Genomic DNA, 24369 nt, shown 5'->3' with positions numbered 1-24369 from the left:
CGCATCGGACTCCCTGCTCGGCAGGAAGCCTGCTTCTCCCTCTCCCACTCCCCCTGCTTGTGTTTCCTCTCTCACTATGTCTCTCTCTGTCAAATAAATAAATAAAATCTTTAAAAAAAAAAAAAAAAGAGGGTTAACTCTGAGATTGCAAATCTAAATGTGAAAGATAGAACAATAAAGGCTTTAGTAGGAAACACAGAACATCTTTGTGACTCTGCAACAGCAAACATATCTTAAACAGAATATAAAATGCATTAAACAGGGCGCCTGGGTGGCTCAGTTGGTTAAGCGACTGCCTTCGGCTCAGGTCATGATCCTGGAGTCCTGGGATCGAGTCCCACATCGGACTCCCTGCTCAGCGGGGAGTCTGCTTCTCCCTCTGACCCTCCCTCCTCTCATTCTCTCTCTCAAGTAAATAAATAAAATCTTAAAAAAAAATGCATTAAACATAGAGAAAAGTGATAAATTGGATATTATAAAGACTTTTGTTCTTCAAAATTCACCATTAAGAGAATGAAAAGGAAACAAATTAGGAGGAGATATATTCAGTACACATAACTGAAAAAAAATCATATCTAGAACATATAAGAAATTCCATTAAATCAATAAGAAAAAAAAAAAGACCACCTGAAAGAAAAATGCCAAAAGACTTGGTTACTTCTAAAAAGGAGGGTATATAAATATGATAAACTTTTGAGAAGTGCTCAACTTCATTAGTCATCCAGAAAAATGCAAATTTATGTAATGTAATACCACTACACAACCACCAGGATGGCTAAAACAAAAAGGAAGGAAAATGCCAAGTACTGATGAGGACAGGGAGCAACCTACACTCTTATGCACTACAAGTGAGAATGTAAACTGGTACAACCACAGTGGAAAACAGTATGGCAGTATTTACTAAAACTGAATATATATCTATGACCCAGCAATTCCACTTCTAGGTAAATACCCACCCAACAGACCAAAGGGCATGTTCACAAAAAGGCACATACAGTAATATTCATAATATATCACTATTGTTAATACTCAAAATCTAAAAACTACCCACAGTGTCATCAACAGTAGAATTGAGAGATAAACTGTGGTAGAGGTACACAATGGAAAACTATACAGCAGTGAGAATGAACAATCTAAAACTACTTTTAACAATATGAAGAATCTCTCAAACATGATGTTTGCAAAAGAACCCAGACAAGAGCACAGCGTTTGATTACATTTATATTAAATTACAGACAAGCAAAACTAATCAATGCTGTTAGAAGTCAGAACAGTGGTTACCTCATGCCATTAAATATTCTTCATAGATATGCTTTTAATTATTTAATTCCAAAGTATGGGTGAACCATAAAAAAAATTTTTTTTAAGATTTTATTTATTTACTGACAGAGAGAGACACAGCGAGAGAGGGAACACAAGCAGGGGGAGTGGGAGAGGGAGAAGCAGGCTTCCTGCTGAGCAGAGAGCCTGATGTGGGGCTCGATCCCAGGACCCTGGGATCATGACCTGAGCTGAAGGCAGATGCTTAACGACTGAGCCACCCAGGTGCCCCTGAACTGTAAAATTTTCAATGATTATTTGGCACGTGGGTGGTTTATACTTTTTTATTATAATTTTACACTGTAATACTTTATACAGACCTTGAGTATCTTATTTTTGCTTTAATGTAAATATTGATAAGACATTAAGCCAAATTCAATGAATCTTTAAGCACATTTCACACGTAGTGATAAATTTCTTCTCAAAAGTGCTCTACCAGTTTATGCTCACCCCTAGTTTGCCATTATTTAATCTCATATGTATATGTATGTATTGTTTGGTGGGGATGGTATATTATACATAACATAAAATTTACCTTTTTAACCATTTAAAAATGTTTAGTCCAGTGTCATTTAGTACATTTCACAATGTTGTGCAGCCATCACTATTGTGTAGTTTGATAACATTTTCATCATTCTGAGAGGAAACCCTGTACTCATTAAACAGTCACTCCTTATTGCCGTTCCCCCCGCCTAGCTCCAGGCAACTACAAATCTGCTTTCCATCTCCATGGATTTGCTTATTCTGGATATTTCATATAAATGGAATCATGCAATATGTGACCTTTTGTTTCTGAATTCTTTCACTTAATGTTTTCAAGGTTCATCCTAGTTGTTGCATATATTAGTACTTCATTCTTTTATTTATTCTTTATTGAAGTATATAGTAGACATACATTGTTACATTAGTTTCGGGTGGGGCGCCTGGGTGGTTCAGTTGGTTGGGCGACTGCCTTCGGCTCAGGTCATGATCCTGGAGTCCCGGGGTCGAGTCCTGCATCGGGCTCCCTGCTCGGCGGTGAGTCTGCTTCTCCCTCAGGCCCTCCCCCCTCTCATGCTCTATTTCATTCTCTCTCTCAAATAAATAAATAAAATCTTTATAAAAAAAAGGAAAACATACTGATTAACAACTCTATACATTATGTGATGCTCACAAGTGCAAATGTAGCTACCATCTGTCACCATAAATGCTTACAATACAATGAAGTCTAGTAGTTTCATTCCTTTCTATGGCTGAATAATATTCCATTGTGTGGATATACTACATTTTGCTTATCCATTCAACTGTTATAAGACATTTGGGTTGTTTCTACTTTTTGGCTACTGTGAATAATGCTGCTTTGAACATTCATGTGCAAGGTTTTGTTTGAACACCTGTTTGGGAATCTACCCAGGAGTGGAATGGCTGGTTCATTTGGTAACTTTATGTTTAACCTTTCCAAGAACTGCCAAACCGTTTTCTGCAGTGGCTGCACCATCTTACATTCTCACTATCAAAACATGAGGGTTACACTTTCCCTACATCTTTGCTAATATTAGTAATTTTTCATTTTTTGATGTCATTATGTTTTAATCTGTATTTCCTTACTACTAAGATATTTTAAAAAGAGCTATTTGCTAATTCTTTGTATTTATATTGTAAATTGTCTCTCTATAATTTCTCCTCTTGCTCATTTTTTTGGGGGGGAGGAGTGGGAAGAACTGAGGTTGGGGTGCTTTGGAAGGTAATTATGGATCTCTTTTGCTTAGGGAGAGCTGGTAAGTTTGCTACAGAAATAAGGTGGCTAAAGAAATGTGATTTGCGACATGTATTTGTTTCCTGTGACTGCTGAAACAAATTACCACAAACTGGGTGGCTTAAAACAATAATTTATTTATTTTCTCACTGTTCTGGAAGCCAGAGGTCTAAAATCAAGGGATTAGCAGGCTGCCCTCTCTCGGAGGCTCTAGGGAAGAATAATTAATTGCCTCTTCCAGTTGACATTCCTTGGCTCTTGGCCACACTGCTCATATCTTCACATACCTTCTCCTCTGTGTCTTCTCTATGTGTCTGTCTTACAAGGATACTTAGCATTGGATTTAGGGACCACTCAGCTACTCCAGGATGATTTTCTCATCACAAGATCTTTGATTACATTTGTAAAGACCCTTTTCAAATAAGATAACATTCACAGGTTCTGGGGATTCGGATGTAGACCTATTGTTTTGGGGGGCCACCATTCAACCTACTACAGAGGGTCTATAAGGTAGGTCTTGAATTTCCTCAGGTGTGAGCAAGGAGCAGACAGGAGTAAAAAGGAGAGCCCAAGAAGAATGGTTAAGAAAAGAGACTAAGGGCGCCTGGGTGGCTCAGTCGTTAAGCGTCTGCCTTCAGCTCAGGTCATGATCCCAGGGTCCTGGGATCGAGCCCCACGTCGGGCTCCCTGCTCAGTGGGAAGCCTACTTCTCCCTCTCCCACACTCCCTGCTTGTGTTCCCTCTCTCGCTGTCTCTCTCTCTCTGTTAAAAAATATAAATAAAAAAATCTTTAAAAAAAAAAAAAGAAAGAAAAGAGACTAAGATCACCAGTGCTCTGTACTGTTACTATACTTGATATTCAGAGATTAGGATTCAGAGATAGGATTTTAGGATAAAAATGACTAAGAGTCTAAATTATTTGACATAAGCCATGTAACACAAAAATCAAGCTCTGCTATGGTAGAACATTCTTATATATAATAAAAATCTTTACTAGCACTGTGATACTGGAACCAGTATCTACTGAACCAGTTAGATTCATTGTCTTGTCATCAGTAATCATCACTATCATCTCTAGCACTTTTATTTATGCTGTATCTATTCTTTATTATTATTTTAAAAATTGAAATATTCACATTGTGTTCTTTTTTGAGTATAGTTGACATACAATGTCATATTAGTTTCAGGTGTACAACATAGTGATTTGACAAGTTTATACTTTATGCTATGCTCACCACAAACATAGCTACCATCTGTCACCATACATCACTATTACAATATCACTGACTATATTCCTTATGCTGTGCCTTTTATTCCCATGACTTAATCATTCTATAACCTGAAGACTGTATCTCCCATTCCCTTTCACCCATTTTGCCCATCCCCTCATTCTCCTCCCCTATGGCAACTATCAGTTGTTTGTATTTATAGGTCTGATTCTGCTTTTTGTTTATTCATTTTTTTTAAGATTCTACATATCAGTAAAATCATATGATATTTGTCTTTCTTAGTCTGACTTACTTCACTTAGCATAATACCCTATAGGCCTATACATGTTGTCTCAAACAGCATAATCTCATTCTTTTTCCATGGCCATGTAATATTTTAGTGTACACACACACACACAAACAAGCACACACCATCTTCCTTACCATTTGTCTATTGATGGACACTTAGGTTGTTTCCATATCTTGGCTATTGTAAATAATACTGCAATAAACATAGAGGTATTTATTCTTTTAAAATAGGCAACATAGGTCTCTTAGAAGACAGGCAAGAGCTGGTTAGAATTTCCAAACCTTTCATTTACAGAGGAAGGAAGTGTGCTAGAAGGGTTCTGAGTAACTTGTCTAAGTTCTCACAGCTGGTTAGTGTCAGAGCTAAGACCTGATTTGGGGTTCCTTAACTCTTGGTTGAGTGTTTTTTCCATGATACATATAGTATACATGCAGCACAAACTGATAAAGAAGGAAAGATTTGTGATTATTTATTTTTCTTCCTTAAAGCTGAGGTTCCCTACTGGGGTAGTAAAGGAGATAGTGTAGCCTAAAAGCTGTATCTGTCACGTGGATTTGAAACCCAGATCCTCCATTTACTATTTGCTTGATGGTGGGCAATTTGCTTCTCTGCGTTTAAGTTTCTTTATCTTTAAAGTGGACACAGGGGCGCCTGGGTGGCTCAGTCGTTAGGCGTCTGCCTTCGGCTCAGGTCATGATCCCAGGGTCCTGGGATCGAGCCCCACATCGGGATCCCTGCTCCGCAGGAAGCCTGCTTCTCCCTCTCCCACTCCCCCTGCTTGTGTTCCCTCTCTCGCTATCTCTCTCTCTGTCAAATAAATAAATAAAATCTTAAAAAAAAAAATTTTTTTACAGTTCAAAAAAAAATTTACAGTTCACCCATACTTTGGAATTAAATAACAATTAAAAGCATATCTATGAAGAATATTTAATGGCATGAGACTATTCAAGACATTTTTAATACCATGGAAAAATTATTGACATATAATAATATATTCAAAAGGCAGTATGTACACACTACATTTATGATCCCAATTTATAAATATATACTAGTGTACATATATATTTACACTGCAAGTATTTTTGAAGCTTTAATATATTTCCTGACAATCAAAATATTCCTAGTACACAGTTTCCACAAATCAATGAAAAAAAGATAATTAACACAATGGAAATACGAAGAAAAGACCTGAACAGGTAATTCACAGAAGAAATATACAAATGTACATGAAGCATATGAAAAGATTCTCAGCCTCAAATAATTACATTCAGATTAAAACAAGGTATTTTCTTTCTAGCAGATTGGAAACATTTTAGAAAAGCCCTAACATTTTATTACAGATGTAGAGAAACTGGAATCTTAAACACTGTGGTAAGAGTCTAAACTGTTGAGGAGGAAATTTGACAATATTATTAAAACTTAAAATGTGCACTCCTCAGACTCAACAAAGTCTAGTTTTAGCAATTAACCTTATAGAATGACTCCCATAGTATAAAAACATAGGTATAAGGATATCTGAAAAAAAGAAAAATTTGAAATATTCCATAGATCTTTATATTTATGTTGGATATTCTTTTTAAGAATATAAATGTTATTGGGGCACTTGGGTGGCTCAGTTGGTTGGGCGACTGCCTTCAGCGCGGGTCATGATCCTGGAGTCCCGGGATTGGGTCCCATATCAGCCTCCCTGCTCAGGGGAGTGTCTGCTTCCCCCTCTGACGCTCCCCTCTCTCATGGTCTCTCTTTCTCATTCTCTCTCTCTCAAATAAATAAAAGAATATAAATGTTATTTATAAATATATTACATGTTAGAATTTGAAAGAAATCCTTTTTACTTTAGCTTGTCTGAATGAGTTTCTGCTACCTGTGATTAACTCTTCACTGGGATCAACAAAATTTTAGAATACTTCATGATATTGAGAAATATTCATTACAGAACATTAAGTGAAAAAAATCAAAACACAAAATTTTACATTTCACTTTATCACAGTCTGTAGAAGTATACAGACATACACCCACACATAGTAAGAACTGGAAAGAACTGATCTGTATATACACACATGCACACATATATAAAAATACATCGAGCTGTATACTTAGGATCTGTGTTTAAGTTACACTGCAATAAAAATGTTTAAAAACTAGAAGGAACTACATAAAGACATCAAAATACTAACAGCTTAATTCTGGACAGAATTATGAGTCACTTATTTCTGTACCTTTCTATAATTTCTAAATTCCCTATAAGAAATTATATTTTAGGGCGCCTGAGTGGCTCAGTTGGTTAAGCGACTGCCTTCGCCTCAGGTCATGATCCTGGAGTCCTGGGATCGAGTCCCGCATCGGGCTCCCTGCTCAGCAGGGAGTCTGCTTCGCCCTCGGACCCTCCCCCCCTCTCATGCTCTCTCTATCTCATTCTCTCTCTCAAATAAATAAATAAATAAATCTTTAAAAAATTTTTTAAAAAAAGTTTTTTTAAAAAAAGAAATTATATTTTATAACTCAAAGTTTTATTTTTAGAGAAAAATACCATGATCTTCAAACATGTTTTTTCCAACCCTCAGATTCTATAGTTTATGTACAGGTCCACAGGTGTTTTTCCACATATTAAATGAGCACTGAATTAATCAATGAATAAATCAGAGAGAATATGTTTTTGTTCAGGGTCACACCCAGAGCTAAGCCCTCTGTAGTAAATTTTGCAAGATATAAACTACAAAGCTAGAGAACAGTACTCTTTCCCTCTCCTGAACCCTATAAGGAACTGATCTTTTCCGAAGTTACCTGATTTATATGCCTGCCTCCTCAAAAGACTATGAGCTCAAGGACAGCAACTGTATCTCACACATCTATGCAAACAAGTGTCCTATCATCAGGTTGGTCTTTTAGTAAGAGAAAAGTATGGTAGAGGACTTTGGAGACAGGGAAAACAGGCTTCCAATTCTTGCTATATGACCTTGGGCACATTATTTAAATTCTCTGCACTTTAGGTCCCTAATGTATAAAATGGGGATAATGCCATCTCATACCTGGCATTGAAGTATATTCAATAAACAATAAACACCTATTAATTTAATTATCATCTATTATAACAGGATAAAATGCTACTCTAACCTCACTTTCTTACCTGTGTTCCCTATAACCTACAGTGTCCTTGTCAGTGGGATGGTGAGCTGAGAGTAGCACAAAAGTAGATAGAACAAAGCTAGCTGGTCCTTATGGAGACCGACACAATGACCTTGGCCTCACTAAATGCACCACACTCATAACCAACTGAGCTAAGCAGCTAACAGAGCAAGATCAGCAGACCAACAATCCTCCACAAAACACTACACATTCTTCTAGAAGATAAAACCACAAATGATTAAATACGCTTTCAACACAATAGAAATGCAGGGGAAAGAATGTGTTTCATACAGATGTGAAAAAGAAGAAGGCTAGGAGAAGAATATTAAGTAACTACTTAGCAAAGAAAGGGATTAAATACTATTTGGACATACAGAAGCTCAGAGGTAGCAAACTGGAATGGCTGTCAGTTCAGCAAGTGATACTCCTAGATATCTGTTATGGTTTTTTCCCAATAAGAGATCATGATCCTGAGTCAAAAGAACTGGTTAAATAAATTAAAACCAGATTCATACTGGGTATTTACCCCAAACACAGATGTAGTGAAAAGAAGAGCCATATGCACCCCCATGTTCATAGCAGCAATGTCCACAATAGCCAGACTGTGGAAAGAGCCGAGATGCCCTTCAACAGATGAATGGATAAAGAAGATGTGGTCCATATATACAGTGGAATATTACTCAGCCATCAGAAAGGATGAATACCCAATTTTTACATCAACATGGATGGGACTGGAGGAGATTATGCTAAGTGAGATAAGTCAAGCAGAGAAAGTCAATTATCATATGGTCTCACTTATTTGTAGAACATAAGGAATAGCATGGAGGACATGAGGAGAAGGAAGGGAAAAATGAAGGGGGGATATCGGAGGGAGAAACCATGAGAGACTATGGACTCTGAGAAACAAACTGAGGGTTCTAGAGGGGAGGGGGGAGGGGGGAGGGGTTAGCCTGGTGATGGGTATTAAGGAGGGCAGTACTGCATGGAACTCTGGGTGTTATACGAAAACAATGAAGCGTGGATCACTACATCAAAAACTAATGATGTATTGTATGGTGACTAACATAACATAATAAAATAAAATTTAAAAAAAACAGATTCATTAAAAAACTAAAAAGCCAGGTTCACCTGAACTATTATAAAATTTAGTTTTATAGGGGCGCCTGGGTGGTTCAGTGGGTTGAGCGTCCGACTCTTGATTTCAGTTCAGGTCATGATCTCGGGGTCATGGGATGGAGCCCCACATAGGGCTCTGTGCTCAACACGGAGTCTGCTGGAGGTTATCTCCCTCTCCCTCTCCCTCTGCTCCTCCCTTGCTCGTATGCTCTCTAAAATAAGTAAATATTTTTAAAAATTTAGTTTTATAAATTAAAAATTATAAAACAATTGGAATGCAGTACAAAACACTTCTTCCATCACCATCTTACCTCTAAATCTGACTTTGACCCTCAACTTTTTGAGTATGGGAAAACAATCAATGCTATTCCTCTCTTCTACAGACCTCCACATTTCATCGCTTATTCAGCACTTAGAAAAGTTGTGGAAGCTTGGCTTAAATTCTAAAGGTTAAGTCTTGTGCTTTATATCAGAAAAAAAAAAACAAACAAACATGATTATATACAATTCTTTGAAAATCTGAATAGGCAGCCTCTATCATCTCATAATTAATAGAACAAATCTTTATCAGCAACTACTATGTAAAGCACTGTCTTTTAGCAAAGCTAAGAAATTTGTCTAGCTAACTCTGGGAAACAGGAATTTATAACATAACTTTATAATGTTTTAATTTTTATAATGACCTACAGTTTTTTATCATCAGTAAAAGAAAAATTAAGAAAAATTTTAATGGTCATTGTCAAATAAACACTCTGGGAAAAACAGGAAAAGGGACATCGAACTTACGTAAAATAAAATCTCTAATTTTCCTCAATATAACAATAATCAACACCTATCTTCACAACTAGGCTAAAACAGTGTCAGAGGGCTATCATTTTAAAACTACAGGGGCGGGGCGCCTGGGTGGCTCAGTTGGTTAAGCGACTGCCTTCGGCTCAGGTCATGATCCTGGAGTCCTGGGATCGAGTCCCACATCGGGCTCCCTGCTCAGCAGGGAGTCTGCTTCTCCCTCTGACCCTCCCCACTCTCATGTACTCTCTCTCTCTCTCTCATCCTCACTCTCTCAAAATACATAATAAATAAATCTTTAAAAAAAAAATAAAACTACAGGGGCGACTGGTGGCTCAATCGGTTAAGTGTCTGCCTTCAGCTTGGGTCATGATCTCAGGGTCCTGAGATCGAGCCCCTGGCATCATGCTCCCTGCTCAGCGGAGAGCCTGCTTCTCCCTCTCCCTCTGCTGCTCCCCCGCTTGTGCTCTCTCTCTGTCAAATAAATAAATAAAATCTTAAAAAAATAATAAAAATAAAATACATAAATAAAACTGCAAAACCAAAGAAAGAAAAGGACATCAGCTGATAACTGAGAAAAGAACCAAGTCCTTTGACATTCCTGTGGAAAGTAATTCTAATGTATAAGAAAAATGCATGTAGAGGCGCCTGGGTGGCTTAGTCATTAAGCATCTGCCTTCAGCTCGGGTCATGATCCCAGGGTCCTGGGATCGAGCCCCGTATCGGGCTCCCTGCTCAGCGGGAAGCCTGCTTCTCCCTCTCCCACTCCCACTGCTTGTGTTCCTGCTCTCGCTATCTCTCTCTGTCAAATAAATAAATAAAATCTTTTTAAATAAATAAGCATGTAATTTGTTATAAACTGGTTTTATCCATTACAAATTGTAGCTTATGATTATCATTTCTAAATCATTTCCTCCTCTGCCTGCTTTTAAAAATCCCGGAAGTTTCTTTGTTGCTTCCCATAATATTTTTTCGTTATACAGAATATGGTAAACCAGAAGTTACAGCCAGCCTCCAAACTATAACCACAAAATATGCAAACTACAGCCTACACTGAGGGATTTCTGAGGTTAACAGACACAAACCCTTTTTTTTTTCAAAGAAAACAAACCTCAGACAAAAAAGCATTAAACATCCTGAAATAGCCACACCAAAAAGGGAGCTTCTTAGAAACAAAACCCTAGTAACTATTTGATCTAAGACAGACATTTCCAGAACTGATAACAGTGGGGTAGACAGGAAAATATATATATAAAATAACAACCAGCCTTAACTACAATTCAGACCATGAGTGACCTGGTTCCTCTCCCAACAGAGCTCCTCTACTGCAATGTGGGTTGGGGACTGAACTAAAAAGGTCACACCATAGCTCTGCTATTCAATGATTAAGCCATTGCTTCAGTTTTCCCAAATCTGTAACTAAAAACAATAATCTCATCAATGGTGTGACAGCAGGCAGAAGATATGGATTCTAACAGTTCTTTCTAATTTGCTAGGTGGCAATGGACAAAAAATTATATTTCAAGTAGGGCTGAAAAAATTTTAAAACTCTTTAAAAGTACACTGCAAAACTATAAAGTCACTTACAAATATTAATCATTACCATCAGTCAAAAGTGATGGAAAGACTATCTCTCATTTCTAGCTCTGACTCTTTAAATTCTGTGACCAATATTAATGAACGCACACTCATATTATGTTTTGCCAACTAGGAATAGTTTAGAAGCCAAGGAATCCCACACTCACAGAGGAATGAAGCTTAACAAGAGGAACCTCCATAAACCTTCTTCTCCCTGCTTAGGACTCTCAGCACTCCATGAAAACTCTACTTTAGACTAACACAGCGAGTTCCACCTATACAGTAGATTACAGATAGCCTAGCAAAATTCTGACTTGACTTACCCATCACACTCATGAACAAAAAAATATTAACCTGGCTACCTTTAACAGGAAACTATGACAGATCCCAAGTATAAAATATTATACTTAAGGTCTCAGATATTAGACCTTAGTATAACATCTGAAAAACCTGATGATCTAAACTATACCTGTTCCCATCTCACTTCCTAGAGTCATATCTGATCCTCTAGGAGCATACTGAAAATAGCTTGAGAGCTGGCACATGCTCTCATTTTCCACCATGACAGGACTCTGTCACTCATAAACCCAGTCCAGGGTTCCATATACTCCAAACTAAAATCAGTCACCACAGGATATCTGGAACACAGACATTTGTCCATTATCTGCCTCACTTAGTAACTTTTGAAACTAAATCTAAAAATCTGGTATTGATAGCCTATGTGTAATCACTGAATTCCCTAAGTCACCAACTTCTAAAAGGTTAAGTCTTTCTTTCACTGGATCCTATGCCATATCCAGCAGGTTCCCTCATGTACACCTAGGTTCCTGAGAGACCTCTAAGACCCCTTGACAGTAATTCATATCAAGAGATGGCAGAGGAGTTGAGGAGCCAAGCCAAGTCCAAGAATGCCATCCACCAGAGTTAGCCAGAAAACAAGCTTATAAAAGGATATAGAACTGGAAACGGGCTTGCCAAAGGACGCCTTAGGCAAAAAAAAAAAAAAAAAAAAACCTGTTTCTAATCTAGGAGGGAAGGAAGGGCAGAGCAGAGTCTTAAGAGAATTTGGTTTAAGCACCAAACACTGTGATTTAGGATTTCCTCCTAAGAAGAGAGGAGCATGGCTCCAGTGCCATTCAGGTAAAATTCACTTACCTTCAATGTGATCTTCCCTACCTGAGGGAGTGCAAAGTGGGGTTCTCTCATGTTTAAGAATATACAGTCTCTCCAATTAAATTTAGCACGTAAATAAAAATTTTTTTTATTTTTTTAAGTAGGCTCCATAACCAATGTGGGGCTTGAATTCATGACCCCAAGATCAAGAGTTGCATGCTTTATCCACTGAGCCAACCAGGTGCCCAGCATGTACTTTTAACTGCCTTGGACTGCTCTGTTTTCTGTGTGTTGACCTCTTCTCTTGATTTCTCCTCTGCTCAACTTTAAAACAGGAAATATGTGACCTAACTTAGGAAATCTTCACCTGATTTAGCAACCTTGACCTCTGGAAGTTATCACAGACACTTGAGGTAAGCTACCAGGATTTGAGTTTTGCTTCAGCTAGGAGTCTAGGATTCAGAGCAGAGGTGCTTTTAAACAATGACCATGAGAGAACCTGCATAAAATTGAAAGACTAGCAGAGGAAAATAAAAATAAAATAAAAATTATCTCATACTGACTCCCTGTTTGAAACTGGCTCATCAAGCTTTTTATAGCCACTTCATCTCTGGAAAGAGATAGCCTCTTTTTCTTTCTTTTATATAAGATATCCTTCTTAGCCATCAGGGATATGAAAATCAAAACCACAATGATATATATTCACACCCACTAGGACGCCTATAATCAAAAATAAAGTTAATAAGCGTTGGCAAGGACATGGAGAAAGTGGAACCTTCCTTCATACACTGCTAGTGGGAATGTAAACCAGTATAGTTGTACTGGAAAACGGTCTGGCAATTTCTCAAAAGGTTATTAAACACAGTTGCCATATGACACAGCAATTCCACTCCTAGGTATGTACCCAAGAGAAATGCAAAGGTATCTCCACACAAAAACGTGTACAGGGGCATCTGGGTGGCTCATTTGGTTAAGCGTCTGCCTTTAGCTCGGGTCATGATCCCAAGGTCCTGAGATGGAGCCCCACATCAGGCTCCCTGCTCAGTGGGAAGCCTGCTTCTCCCTCTCCCTCTGCCATCCCCCTGCTTGTGCTCTCTCACTCTCTCTCTCAAATAAATAAATAAAATCTTAAAAAAAAAATGTACACAATGTTCCCAGCAGCATTATTCATAGTAATCAAAAAGTATAAACAACCCAATGTCTATCAATTGATGGATAAATAAAATGTGGTATATTCCTACAAAAGAATATTATTCAGCCATAAAAAGAAATAACATACTGATAAATGCTTCAACATGGATGAACCTTGAAAATGTGCTAAATGAAAAAAGCCAGTCACAAAGACCCTATAGGACTCCATTTTATGAAATGTCCAGAACAAGCAAATCTATAGAGATCAAAAATAGATTAGTGGTTGCCTAGGGCTGAGGAGGGTTACAGAGTTGGAAGGAAAGGGGGAGTGACTGTTAATGGGTATGGGTCTTGGGCAGGGGGAGGGGGGTAACGAATATATTCTAAAAGTGACTATACTGATGACTGCACAACTCTGTAAATATACTAAAAACCACTAAGCTGTACACTTTAAATATGTGAATTATATGGTATATGAATTTCATCACAATGAAGTTGTCTATATATAGGTATATATAAGAAAGAACATACACATACAAGTGATAAAATAAATGGAGCAGAATGTTAATCAGTGAATCTGGAAAAAGGATGTACTGAAGTTCTTTGTACTATTCATGTCAATGTTCAGTGTGAAATTATATGAAAAGAAAAAGCTAAAAAAAACAAGATATCCCTCATGAAAATCACACATAGTATTCTTCCCTAATATGAAACAGAAACCTGCACTAGAAAAACTGCCATAATGTCTGCTCCTGCCCCTGCCAAACAAATATTTTACTTGTCCCCTCTACTCAAACGGATTACTGCAAAGCATCACTCAAATAGCAGAAAAGAAGAATAACATGTGACAAGGGAGAAAAATATTCTCCAACCTTCTCATGGCCTCAGTTTCTTCATCTGTAAAATCAGAAGTTTATATAATCTCTTGAAGAGTGCTTCCACATTTGACATGCCATGAATTTTAGGTTCTAAATTCACTGCTCAATATGGTTAAGGAGGAATATGATCTCACCAGTCCTCTGACTTTTCTAGTCAGTAAGCATTTTTTTCTCTCTTCTGATATTAAGAGATGATTTCAGTATATTCTCAGTATTCTAAATAGACTCATACAGGACACTGGCCAGTCTCCTATCTATGGCCCCAAGCCCTTCTGTTCAATTCTTGGCAAGGCCCTCTGCTCAGAACCTGGGAAAACTGGAGTAGCGGATGCATGAACCAATACTTACATCTCAACGCTAGGTGCAGGTCAGTTCAGAGGAACTTAAAAAGATTCCAAAGCAAGAAATAGGTCACAAGTATTCTGGAACCTTTATTCTCAGGCAGAGACAGGGAAAGTTAAACTCAGGAATCCCATCTCACAGTAAGCCTTCTCCTGCAGTCACTGGTGGCGACCACAAGAAGAAAAAGGGGAAACTAAGATACCCAGGACATTCATGCATCAAAGGGGTAAAGAGGGACTGGACTCTACTACCATCTGCCTCCTCACTTAGGATGGGCCAACAGGAATGGAAAACATAAAGACAATTCTTACAGGTTTGCTTATCTCTCTGACAAGCTCAAAAAGCTAACAAGCAGACACTATTTCCTAAAGTTGGCTAAACTTATGATTCATTCATTGATCACCTCCCCCTCCAACCCAAAATACTTCAACTAACCTGAAAACAATTTTCATACCTTCCTCAGTTCCTTGCACAACAAATAAGCATATGACTTGCCTAATTACTTACTTATGAAAGAAAGGGGAAGTGGCAGGGAGAGACTCCTATACAATCCAGTGATTTGAGTTTATATTCAACACAGCAAGCTCTATGCTTCTTGTTGCAACATGAGAATGAATCTTAATCCTTCTCCACAAAACTAGAAGGAACAAGTAAGTGTCTTCGATTTGCCTGTTCTGGATTCGCTTTGTAAGGGTATAGAAGTTATCTGAAGTATAGAATTTAATTTGCATAGAGAGAACTTAAGACTCCTCAGTACCTCCCTAAAGACCTGGGTGCAATTCTCAATTTCTTATAGTTTGACTTATTATGACATCATCAGTTTGAGAGCTATAAGGCCAGCTATGGAGAGAAAACGCACCCTGGAGAGTCTCAAGACTGACCTGCATAAAGCTATTTGTATTCTGGTTTTATTTTATTTAGATTCCCCCTGGGTAGTCCAGATTCCCCTACCAACTCACCAGAAATGAAATGAAGGAAAAAAAGAAACCCTTCAATCAGTGCCCATTCGAACAAAGGCCACCTACTGAATAAATGGTCTTGGCATTCCACTACTGCAACCACATTTAAAAAGACAGAAAAAATACTCTTTCTTCACACATTTTATACAATTGATTCCCCCTTTCTTTATTCTCCCAATAAGCTTTCACAGGGATATAATTTTAGCTTGCTGAAAAAGCAGATAATTAACAGATATTCACTAAAAGAAAAGTAACATTTTTGAGTGTCTACTTGATGAAATGCTTTTTACTTACATTCCGTTTTTTATAGATGAAGATCCCAGCAGAGTTATCTAACTTGCCCCATAGTCACAGGGATAGCCAACATACTGCAGAGGGTAATGTTTAACTGCAAAACCCATGCTCTCACTAACACATCACTTCCCAGCTTCATTCTTATGCTTTACCATTTGCAAACCATTCTCTTTATTTTCTAAAATCAAATTTCTTTTTTTTAAGATTTTATTTATTTGTCAGAGAGAGGGACTACAGGCAGGGGGAGTGCCAGGCAGAGGGAGAAGCAGGCTCCCCGCTGAGCAAGGAGCCGGATGTGGGACTGGATCCCAGGACCTTGGGATCATGATCTGAGCCAAAGGCAGACGCTTACCCGAATGAGCCACCCATGCATCCCTAAAATCAAATTTCTATATAATTTAGTAGACACTCAAAAGCACAGCATAAAAAAAAAAAAAAACACTTGTGTAGGGCCACCACTTTAAAGTTTCTTTTACTGGGTTAAATTAATAACTGTGTTATTTTTAGTCTTTCTCAACATGTTAATGTTTTCTGAAGACCCAACCAGGCAATGTGATGCAGTTCAGTGTAAGAGAAGAGCACTGAACCAAAAGTCAGGCAATTAACAGAATGTAGGCCCTACTGTCCTTCCTGGGGCTCATTTTCCTCTCTGAGGTCTCTTCCAGCTCCAACATTATGAACTGAATTCCAACAATTACATCACAAAGTCACAAATTTAATAAATATGAAACACAGATGAAAAACTAACATCTGTATTATAAGAATTTGAAGACCTAAAAAAGTGATCTTGAAACAATAATGTTGCCCCAACAAAAGGCCTAGTATTAAGAGCATTACTGCTTCATGATTCTTTTTCTCCATCTGGTATTAATTTGAGAAAATAGTGTATTTGTTCTGACCTTGTTAAAGGTCACCAATTTATCATGTTTTTTAAAAGATGGTCTATTGTCATTTGAAGTATGCACCTAAATTTTTTTTTATAAGAAACACTGGAATTTCTCTGGTAACAAAAAACAAAAACCCTGTCCTATTATCTCCGAAGCAAGGTAAAATTAGTCAATAGCATAATCACTTTCAGGAAACTTTGGTGACTACATCATGACAAAACACTGGAAAGGAAGATCCCTCATCAAATCAGGATGATACAACAAACCTCCGCGCACATGAAACCTGCAAACTGGACACTCCAGACAAAAACTTTTTCAAAACTGTTGCAATTCAAAGGCTCCAATGACAGTGCAGTGGAATTCATGGGGATTTTACAATTATCTTTTTCAATTCTTGTCAAATTTGATCTGGGCCCCATCTTCACTTTCCTACCACTTCCCCTTTGAAAGATGACTTGAGACGCATCACTACCCAACCAAGAATCTCCCCTTTTACTCACGAATGAAGGTGGTCTCCTAACAGCCACCAATTACTTTTCATAAAAAGAGGCATGGCCCCGTGGTACAGGCCCTTTCTGGAACTAAGAGAGTTCTCACCCTTCTTGTTGTGGCTCAAGTTCACTTTATTACTTCATGTCCTATCAAACCAGGGGGCCCAGCCCAGGGCTGAGTTAAAACGGTTTTGAGGAACTGGCTTCTTGGGAAGAGGCCAGAAAAACTCACAAGTTTCTGTTTTGCTCTCCTTGTTGTTAAGTCTGGGTGGAACTTACTTTCAACTGAGATGTGGGATACCTTCTTCCCTCACTAGCGGGTGTTCGACAACAGGCTTACCTTCATCTTGTACTAAGTCGCCAGATAGAACCCACAACGCTTCCCCCTCCTCCTGGTCCCCTACTACAGGACCACAGCGCAGAGGGGAGTAGGGGCCGTTCGGACCCCTCCCGACTCAGAACCCCTCATCCCGCTTCCCCACCTCCAGCCCGACGCCCCCTTCCCCCGCGCCAGCCGTGGGTCCTGCGCACCGGCCCTCGCCCAGCTCCCGGGACAAAGCGGGGAGGTTTCCTCAAGGGTCCCCGGCCGCACCGGGCGCAGGGAAGCAGCCCCGGGCTCCGCGCGCACTCACCCGACAGCTCGTCCGGCTCCAGCCCGGTCTCGGTGTCCAGCCCGCAGATGACAAAGTAGTCGGCGAAACGACTGGGCGCCGAGCCCCCTCCGCCGCCGCCGCCGCTCATGGCGCCGGGGCCGAGCCGGGCCGGGCCGTGCGGAGCACGGAGCCCCCGCACCAGGGCGCCCGCCCGCCCTCAGGCCGCCCCTCCCGCCGCCGCCGCCGCTACCGCGGGTCGGGCCACCGCCCCCGGCCCTGGCCCGGTCCCCGCGGCCGCCGCGGCTGCCGTGACGGGGCAGGGGGGCACCGGGCCGCCCCGCGCCGCATCCTGGACGCCTTCCTCTCCGCGCCGCCGCCGCCGCCAGCCGAGAGCGCCGCGACCCGAGAGAGCCTGGAGAAGGGCGGAAAGCGCGGAGGAGAGCCCCCACCGCGACCCCCTCCCGCCGCGCCTGCGCAGGCGCCGTCGGGGAGGGGGCGGGCGCCTGGCGGAAAGGATGACGTGATGCTCTTCGTGCCCGAAGGGCCGCAGCTTCCCAGGCGGCCGCCGCAACGCGGCCAGCCACTGCCCGGCCAGCCGCAACCGCCACCCCCTCGAGGCTGCGACTCCTTTTGAGAGGATAAGGAGGTGATGGATGAGTGGGCGCATGCCGCAGAGCTGAGACCCTGGTCCATGTTCTGTCCCCCACCTACTCCTCACACTGGAGGTCCCGACGTCTCATTAACCCGGCCCTGTCACAGGGATGGGGTCACAGGACTGAGCTCGGCAGCCCACCTCGTCCCATCTCCAGGCTAGACCTAGACCCCAGATAGCTCTTTCCCTCAGCCCCTGCACCTTGGCTTCTGTGCCCTGCCCTTTCCTCAGGAGAGCTGAAGATGCCCCCTTTTTTGGCGAGGGTGGATCAGCCAGTCCCATATTTACCTTTTTTTTACAAATGGGGAAACTAAGGCTTAGAAAGAAACAAGGACTATATAGACTCTAAGAGACAAACCCCGGACGAGAATTCTGGGCTCCTCCTGGTCAGCTCCCAGCTTCCTCACTCACCGCCCCAGGTAGGTCTTTTCCCATGCACCAGACTGTCCCCTCTTCTCTCCTGGAGCCTCCAGAGGCTCAGGCCACTTAGGAGCTCCCCTTCCACTTCTGAGAATTTTCAGATCCATCTCTGAGCCGGTCCTCCTGAGAGAAAGTGGAGAAACTTGCTTCCTAGCCCTTGTCTTGGGACCCTCTGATTTGGTTTCCCACAGAAGATAGGCAGGAAACTGGAGATCAGAAGTCAGGAAGGCAATATAGTATGATGGTTACTATCATGGGCTCTAGAAACAGAATGCTCAGATTTGAATCCTGACTTTGTCATTTACTATGCGACCTTGGGCACTCTCCAGGTGCCAGCAGTCATATTTTTGTGAAGATTACATAAGATAAATGTGCAAACTGGTAAAATGGTCATAATGGTGCCTGGAACATAGATGGCATTCCATATTATTATAAATAATAATAATTTTTTTTTAATTTTTATTCCAGCAAGAGGTTTGCTTTGGCAGGCTGCCACTAAGGACTCTGGAAAGCAGCTGGTTTCCCCAAGGGCCAACCATGGGTTTTCTCCTGGGTACTTCTCGCAAGCACTGGTTCCCTTGGGGAGGGGGGCCTGGAGGTCACAACCAACATCACTGGGAACCATAGCACCTGCCCCTCCCTGTATGTAACCTGCCTGAACTGATGGGACAAAAAGGAGAGGGAAAGAGGCACCTGGGTGGCAGAGTTGGTTAGCATCCAACTATTGATCTCAGCTCAGGTCTTGATCTCAGTTCCGGTCTTGATCTCAGGGTCGTGAGTTTAAGCCCTGCATTGGGCTAAAAAAAAAAAAAAAAAAAGTGGGGAGGAGAAGGTAGGTTCACAAAGCCTATTCAGGATGATGCCCCACTCCATCCTGTATGTTGGGGACACAGAGACAGTAGAGGGGCTCAGAGAGCTAAATAATTATAGAGCATCTGGGGCATCTCCCCATGTTGGGAGATGGTCAGGGAATGCTTCCAGAAGACAGTGTAATCCAACGTGAGTTCCAAAGGATCAGAGAAATTTCTCAAATAAAAAGGGAGAGAAAAAAGATGTTTCAGAAAGCATGGGTGACAACCGGGAGTGATTAAATGGTACATTCAGGGAGTGATTAAAATGGTACATTCAGGCAACAGCAAGTAATTCATTTCTATGTGAAATGGAGAATTAAAAGGGGATAAAACCAGGGAAAGAGGAGAGGGACAGAGCAGAAAAGGCTTCATACGCCAGGCCAGAGAATTTATCCTGTAGAGTGTGTGTCAGGGGTGGTAACTTAGAGGAATTTGAGCTGGGGAATGATAAGATCTGACCGACATCTTAAAATGACCACTGGGGGTGATATGGAAGAAGAGACTTGAAAAAGACTTAAAAGTCCTCAGTTTGAAAGTCCAGAGACTTTTTATCCGATGCATCCAGGGCAAGCAGGTACTGGGAGATCTCTCACCTTAACTCAACCCATAAAACACAAGTTTGAAACAAAAGCCCAACTGTATTGATTTGCCCTGGGAAATGTAACTGCTCAGAGGCCCAGAATACTCAACCATAAAGTGATCTCCTTCCCAGTAGGAAGTATGTTTGGCAAAGTGATTGCTTCTTTTGAGAGTCAGAGAGAAAACAGAACCGGATGCTCTGTAGATTTAGTGTTTAAATAGCTGTGTGAGCTGAGGCACATAAGTTAACCTCTCTGGAATAAGAATAATCATTATTACCTTTCACAAGATTGCTTTGAAAATTGTTAAATTAGGGACACCTGGGTGGCTCAGTCAGTTAAGTGGCTGCCTTCGGCTCAGGTCATGATCCCAGGGCCCTGGGATCGAGCCCCACATCAGGCTCCCTGCTCGGTGGGGAGCCTGCTTCTCCCTCTCCCTCTGCCTCCCTCTCTGCCTACTTGTGCTCTCTCTCTATCTCTCTGTCAAATAAATACATAAAATCTTTAAAAGAAAATTGTTAAATTAATTTTTTTAAAGATTTTATGTATTTATTTGTCAGAGAGAGAGACAGAATGAGCACAAGCAGGCAGAGGGAGAAGCAGGCTCCCCACTAAGCAGGGAGCCCTATGCGGGACTCATCCCAGGACCCTGGGATCATGACCTGAGCCGAAGGCAGACGCTTAACCGACTGAGCCACCCAGGTGTCCCTGTTAAATTAATTTTTTTTTAAAGATTTTATTTATTTATTTATTTGACAGAGAGAGACAGCGAGAACACAAACGGGGAGTGGGAGAGAGAAAGCAGGTTTTCTCCTAAGCAGGGAGCCTGATGCGGGGCTCGATCCCAGGAGTCTGGGATCATGACCTGAGCTGAAGGCAGACGCTTAATGACTGAGCCACCCAGGCGCCCCTGTTAAATTAATTTTTAAAAATCAATGGAGGGGTGCCTGGGTGGCTCAGTCGGTTAAGTGTCTGCCTTCGGCTCAGGTCATAATCCCAGGGTCCTGGGATCGAGCCCCGTATAGGGCTCCCTGCTTGGCGGAGAGCCTGCTTCTCCCTCTCCCTCTGTCTGCCGCTCTGCCTACTTGTGCTCTCTATCTCTGTTAAATAAATAAATAAAAATCTTTAAAAAAAATCAAAGGAAAAAGGACTTTCATATATCTGGGACATGATATACTCTTAATAAGTGGCATATTGGGGCACCCATCTCACGATGAAGGACATGAGAGAGAGCAAGAGGACATTTGAGGGAAGGTAATTCCAGGAAAGGGCATGAAGCCGAAGTGTGCCTAGAGTGCTCAAGGAGTTATAAGAAGGCTAGGGCAGCTACAAAGGGCTGGGGTGGGAGGAGTGGTAGAAGATTGTAGAAGGTGTGGTGGATTTAGCTTGTAGTTCACCAAAAAATGTTTCTCCTTCCACAGTGTGTGGAGTTGTCCCTAGGAAGCAGCTGTCTGGTCATGGCAACTTTTTCCAGTCCCACTTGCATCTAGATGTGGCCACGTGACTAGTTCTCACCAATGGAATGTGTGCAGGAATTTATGTGTGTCACTGCTGGGTCAGGGTATTTAAGAAGCAAATAAGGCTTCTCTCTCTCTTTTATGCCTTCCACCAGCTAGAAGTAGAGGATTCTGAGGTTCTAAGGAATGGTGAAACAGAAGACAGAAGGAGCCTGGATCTCCGAAACAAGCACATAGAGGAAAGGCTCCAGCTGACCAAGAATACCCACACTGGACTGTTTTGTTTTGTTTTGTTTTTTATTTTTTTAAAAGATTTTATTTATTTATTTGACAGAGAGAGACACAGAGAGAGAGGGAACACAAGTAGGGGGAGCGGGAGAGGGAGAAGCAGACTTCCCGCGGAGCAGGGAGCCAGATGCGGGGCTCAAACCCAGGACCCCGGGACCATGACCTGAGCCGAAGGCAGACGCCCAACAACTGAGCCATCCAGGCACACTCACACTGGACTGTTTTGTGAGCAAGAAATAAACTTCAATTATGTTAAGCCCCTGGTACTGTGGAGTTTATTTGTTAAGCAGCTATAGCACTACCATCACCAAAGCAGAAGAATTTGGGGGTGGGGCTAGGCAGATTACAGAGAGCTTTGTCGGCACACTGTAAAGATTTGGCTTTGTCTCTGAATAAACTGAAGAGTTACTGGAGAGTTTTGAATAAAAGAGAGTCATGACTTTGTTTAAAAGGACATCCAAGGCACTGTTTTAAGCACTCTATACATATTAACTCTGCCTAAAACTTGTCCTTACACTCAAGATTTGTGTATCTAACTGACTTCTTAACATCTCAGTTTGGAGTTCTAAAAGGCATCTCCAAGTTAACATATTCCAAATCAGATTTCTGATTTGCCCCCATAATGCTGCCCTTTCCACATTCTTCCCCCTTCTCAATAAATGGCAACCCCATTCTTTCAGCTCATGCAAAAACCTTACATTCATTCTTGATTTCTCTCCTCTCTGTCTTTCTCTCCCTCTCCTCTGTCTCTCTCTCTCCCTCTCCCCTTCAAAAACACACACATTAGAAAATTCTATTAGTGGGGTGCCTGGGTGGCTCAGTCAGTTAAGCATCTGCCTTAGGCTCGGGTCATGATCCGGGGGTCCTAGGATCAAGCCCCATGCCGGGCTCCCTGCTCAGCAGAGAGCCTGCTTCTTCTCCCTCTGCCTCTCCCTTCTCCCTCTCCCCTCTGCTCTTGCTCACTTTCTCTCTCAAATAAATAAATAAAATCGGGGCGCCTGGGTGGCTCAGTGGTTAAGCCTCTGCCTTTGGCTCAGGTCATGACCCCAGGGTCCTGGGATCGAGTCCCGCATCAGGCTTCCTGCTCAGCGGGGAGCCTGCTTCTCCCTCTCCCTCTGCCATTCCCCCTCCTTGTGTGCTCTCTCTTTTGCTCTCTCTGTCAAATAAATAAATAAAAATCTTTAAAAAAATAAATAATAAAGGGCGCCTGGGTGGCTCAGTTGATAAAGCGACTGCCTTCGGCTCAGGTCATGATTCTGGAGTCCTGGGATCTAGTCCCACATCGGGCTTCCTGCTCAGCAGGGAGTCTGCTTCTCCCTCTGACCCTTTTCCCTCTCGTGCTTTCTATCTCTCATTCTCTCTCTCTCTCAAATAAATAAAATCTTTAAAAATAAATAAATAAATAAAATCGTAAAAAAATAGAAAATTCTATTAGTTCTGAAAAACAATGAATAAAGCATAGCACGGTACTGTCCAACTTTTAATCCCTTTAAAATTATCTGGCTCAAAAGTTATAAGGAAACTGAAAAAAGAACAAGCTACTGAAAGTGTGAAACATTTTGGTTATATGAAATCCAGAAAATCACTAAGCATAGTTTGAAAAATACTTTGGAACTTCATAAGTTTCCTCTACTTTTAGTGAGTGTTGCTAGATAATGATATCAATAATGGAAAAACTGGGAAATAAAAATAAGTTCATAGTGTATGAAACATAATGATATATGCAATGCATGGATAAACCCCTCATTTTAATATAAAAATATATAATTTGTATTAATAAATCAGTTTCCTTTTGCTTGATATATATTCAATAAGTTGGGTTTTTTTAAGTAAGCTCCATGCCCAGTGTGGGGCTTGAACTCACAACCCAAAATCAAGAGTCACATGCTCTACTGACTGAGCCAGGCAGGCACCCCTCAACAAGTACTTTTAAAATACCAGTTTGAAGGGACACCAGGTTGTTTGCCCTTTTATTACTCCCTGGAGTGTTGGTGCTGCCCTGGAGGAATGTAGGAATAACAGGGCTGTCTATACCTTGCAAGTCTCTACCCTGAAAAAGCAACACCAAAGTAAAGGAGAGGGATGATATGATCACAACAGATCACGCAATAGCAGAACCAAACCCTGCTTTGAAAGATGGAATAAGGGGCGCCTGGGTGGCGCAATCGTTAAAACATCCGCCTTTGGCTCAGGTCAGGGATTGAGCCCCAAATCAGGCTCCCTGCTCAGCGGGAAGCCTGCTTCTCCCTCTCC

The 24369-nt window shown here is 41.2% G+C and overlaps 1 protein-coding gene across 1 annotated transcript in view; it reads right to left on the bottom strand.

The window, feature by feature from the left end:
* Positions 1-18095, bottom strand: part of DENND5A (DENN domain containing 5A) — a 113692-nt gene extending 95597 nt beyond the window's left edge. The window contains exon 1 of the mRNA XM_073883006.1: positions 17910-18095. Coding sequence (XP_073739107.1) covers positions 17910-18018 — 109 coding nt within the window. The 5' untranslated portion in view covers positions 18019-18095. The remainder of the gene's footprint in view (positions 1-17909) is intronic.
* Between the last annotated feature and the right edge of the window lie 6274 nt (positions 18096-24369).

This window comes from Callorhinus ursinus, unplaced genomic scaffold, assembly GCF_003265705.2.
Source record: "Callorhinus ursinus isolate GAN/ISIS: 27379988/994484 unplaced genomic scaffold, GSC_fseal_2.0 scaffold49, whole genome shotgun sequence".
Classification (NCBI taxonomy): domain Eukaryota; kingdom Metazoa; phylum Chordata; class Mammalia; order Carnivora; family Otariidae; genus Callorhinus; species Callorhinus ursinus.
This window is presented reverse-complemented; position numbering and strand designations above follow the sequence as displayed.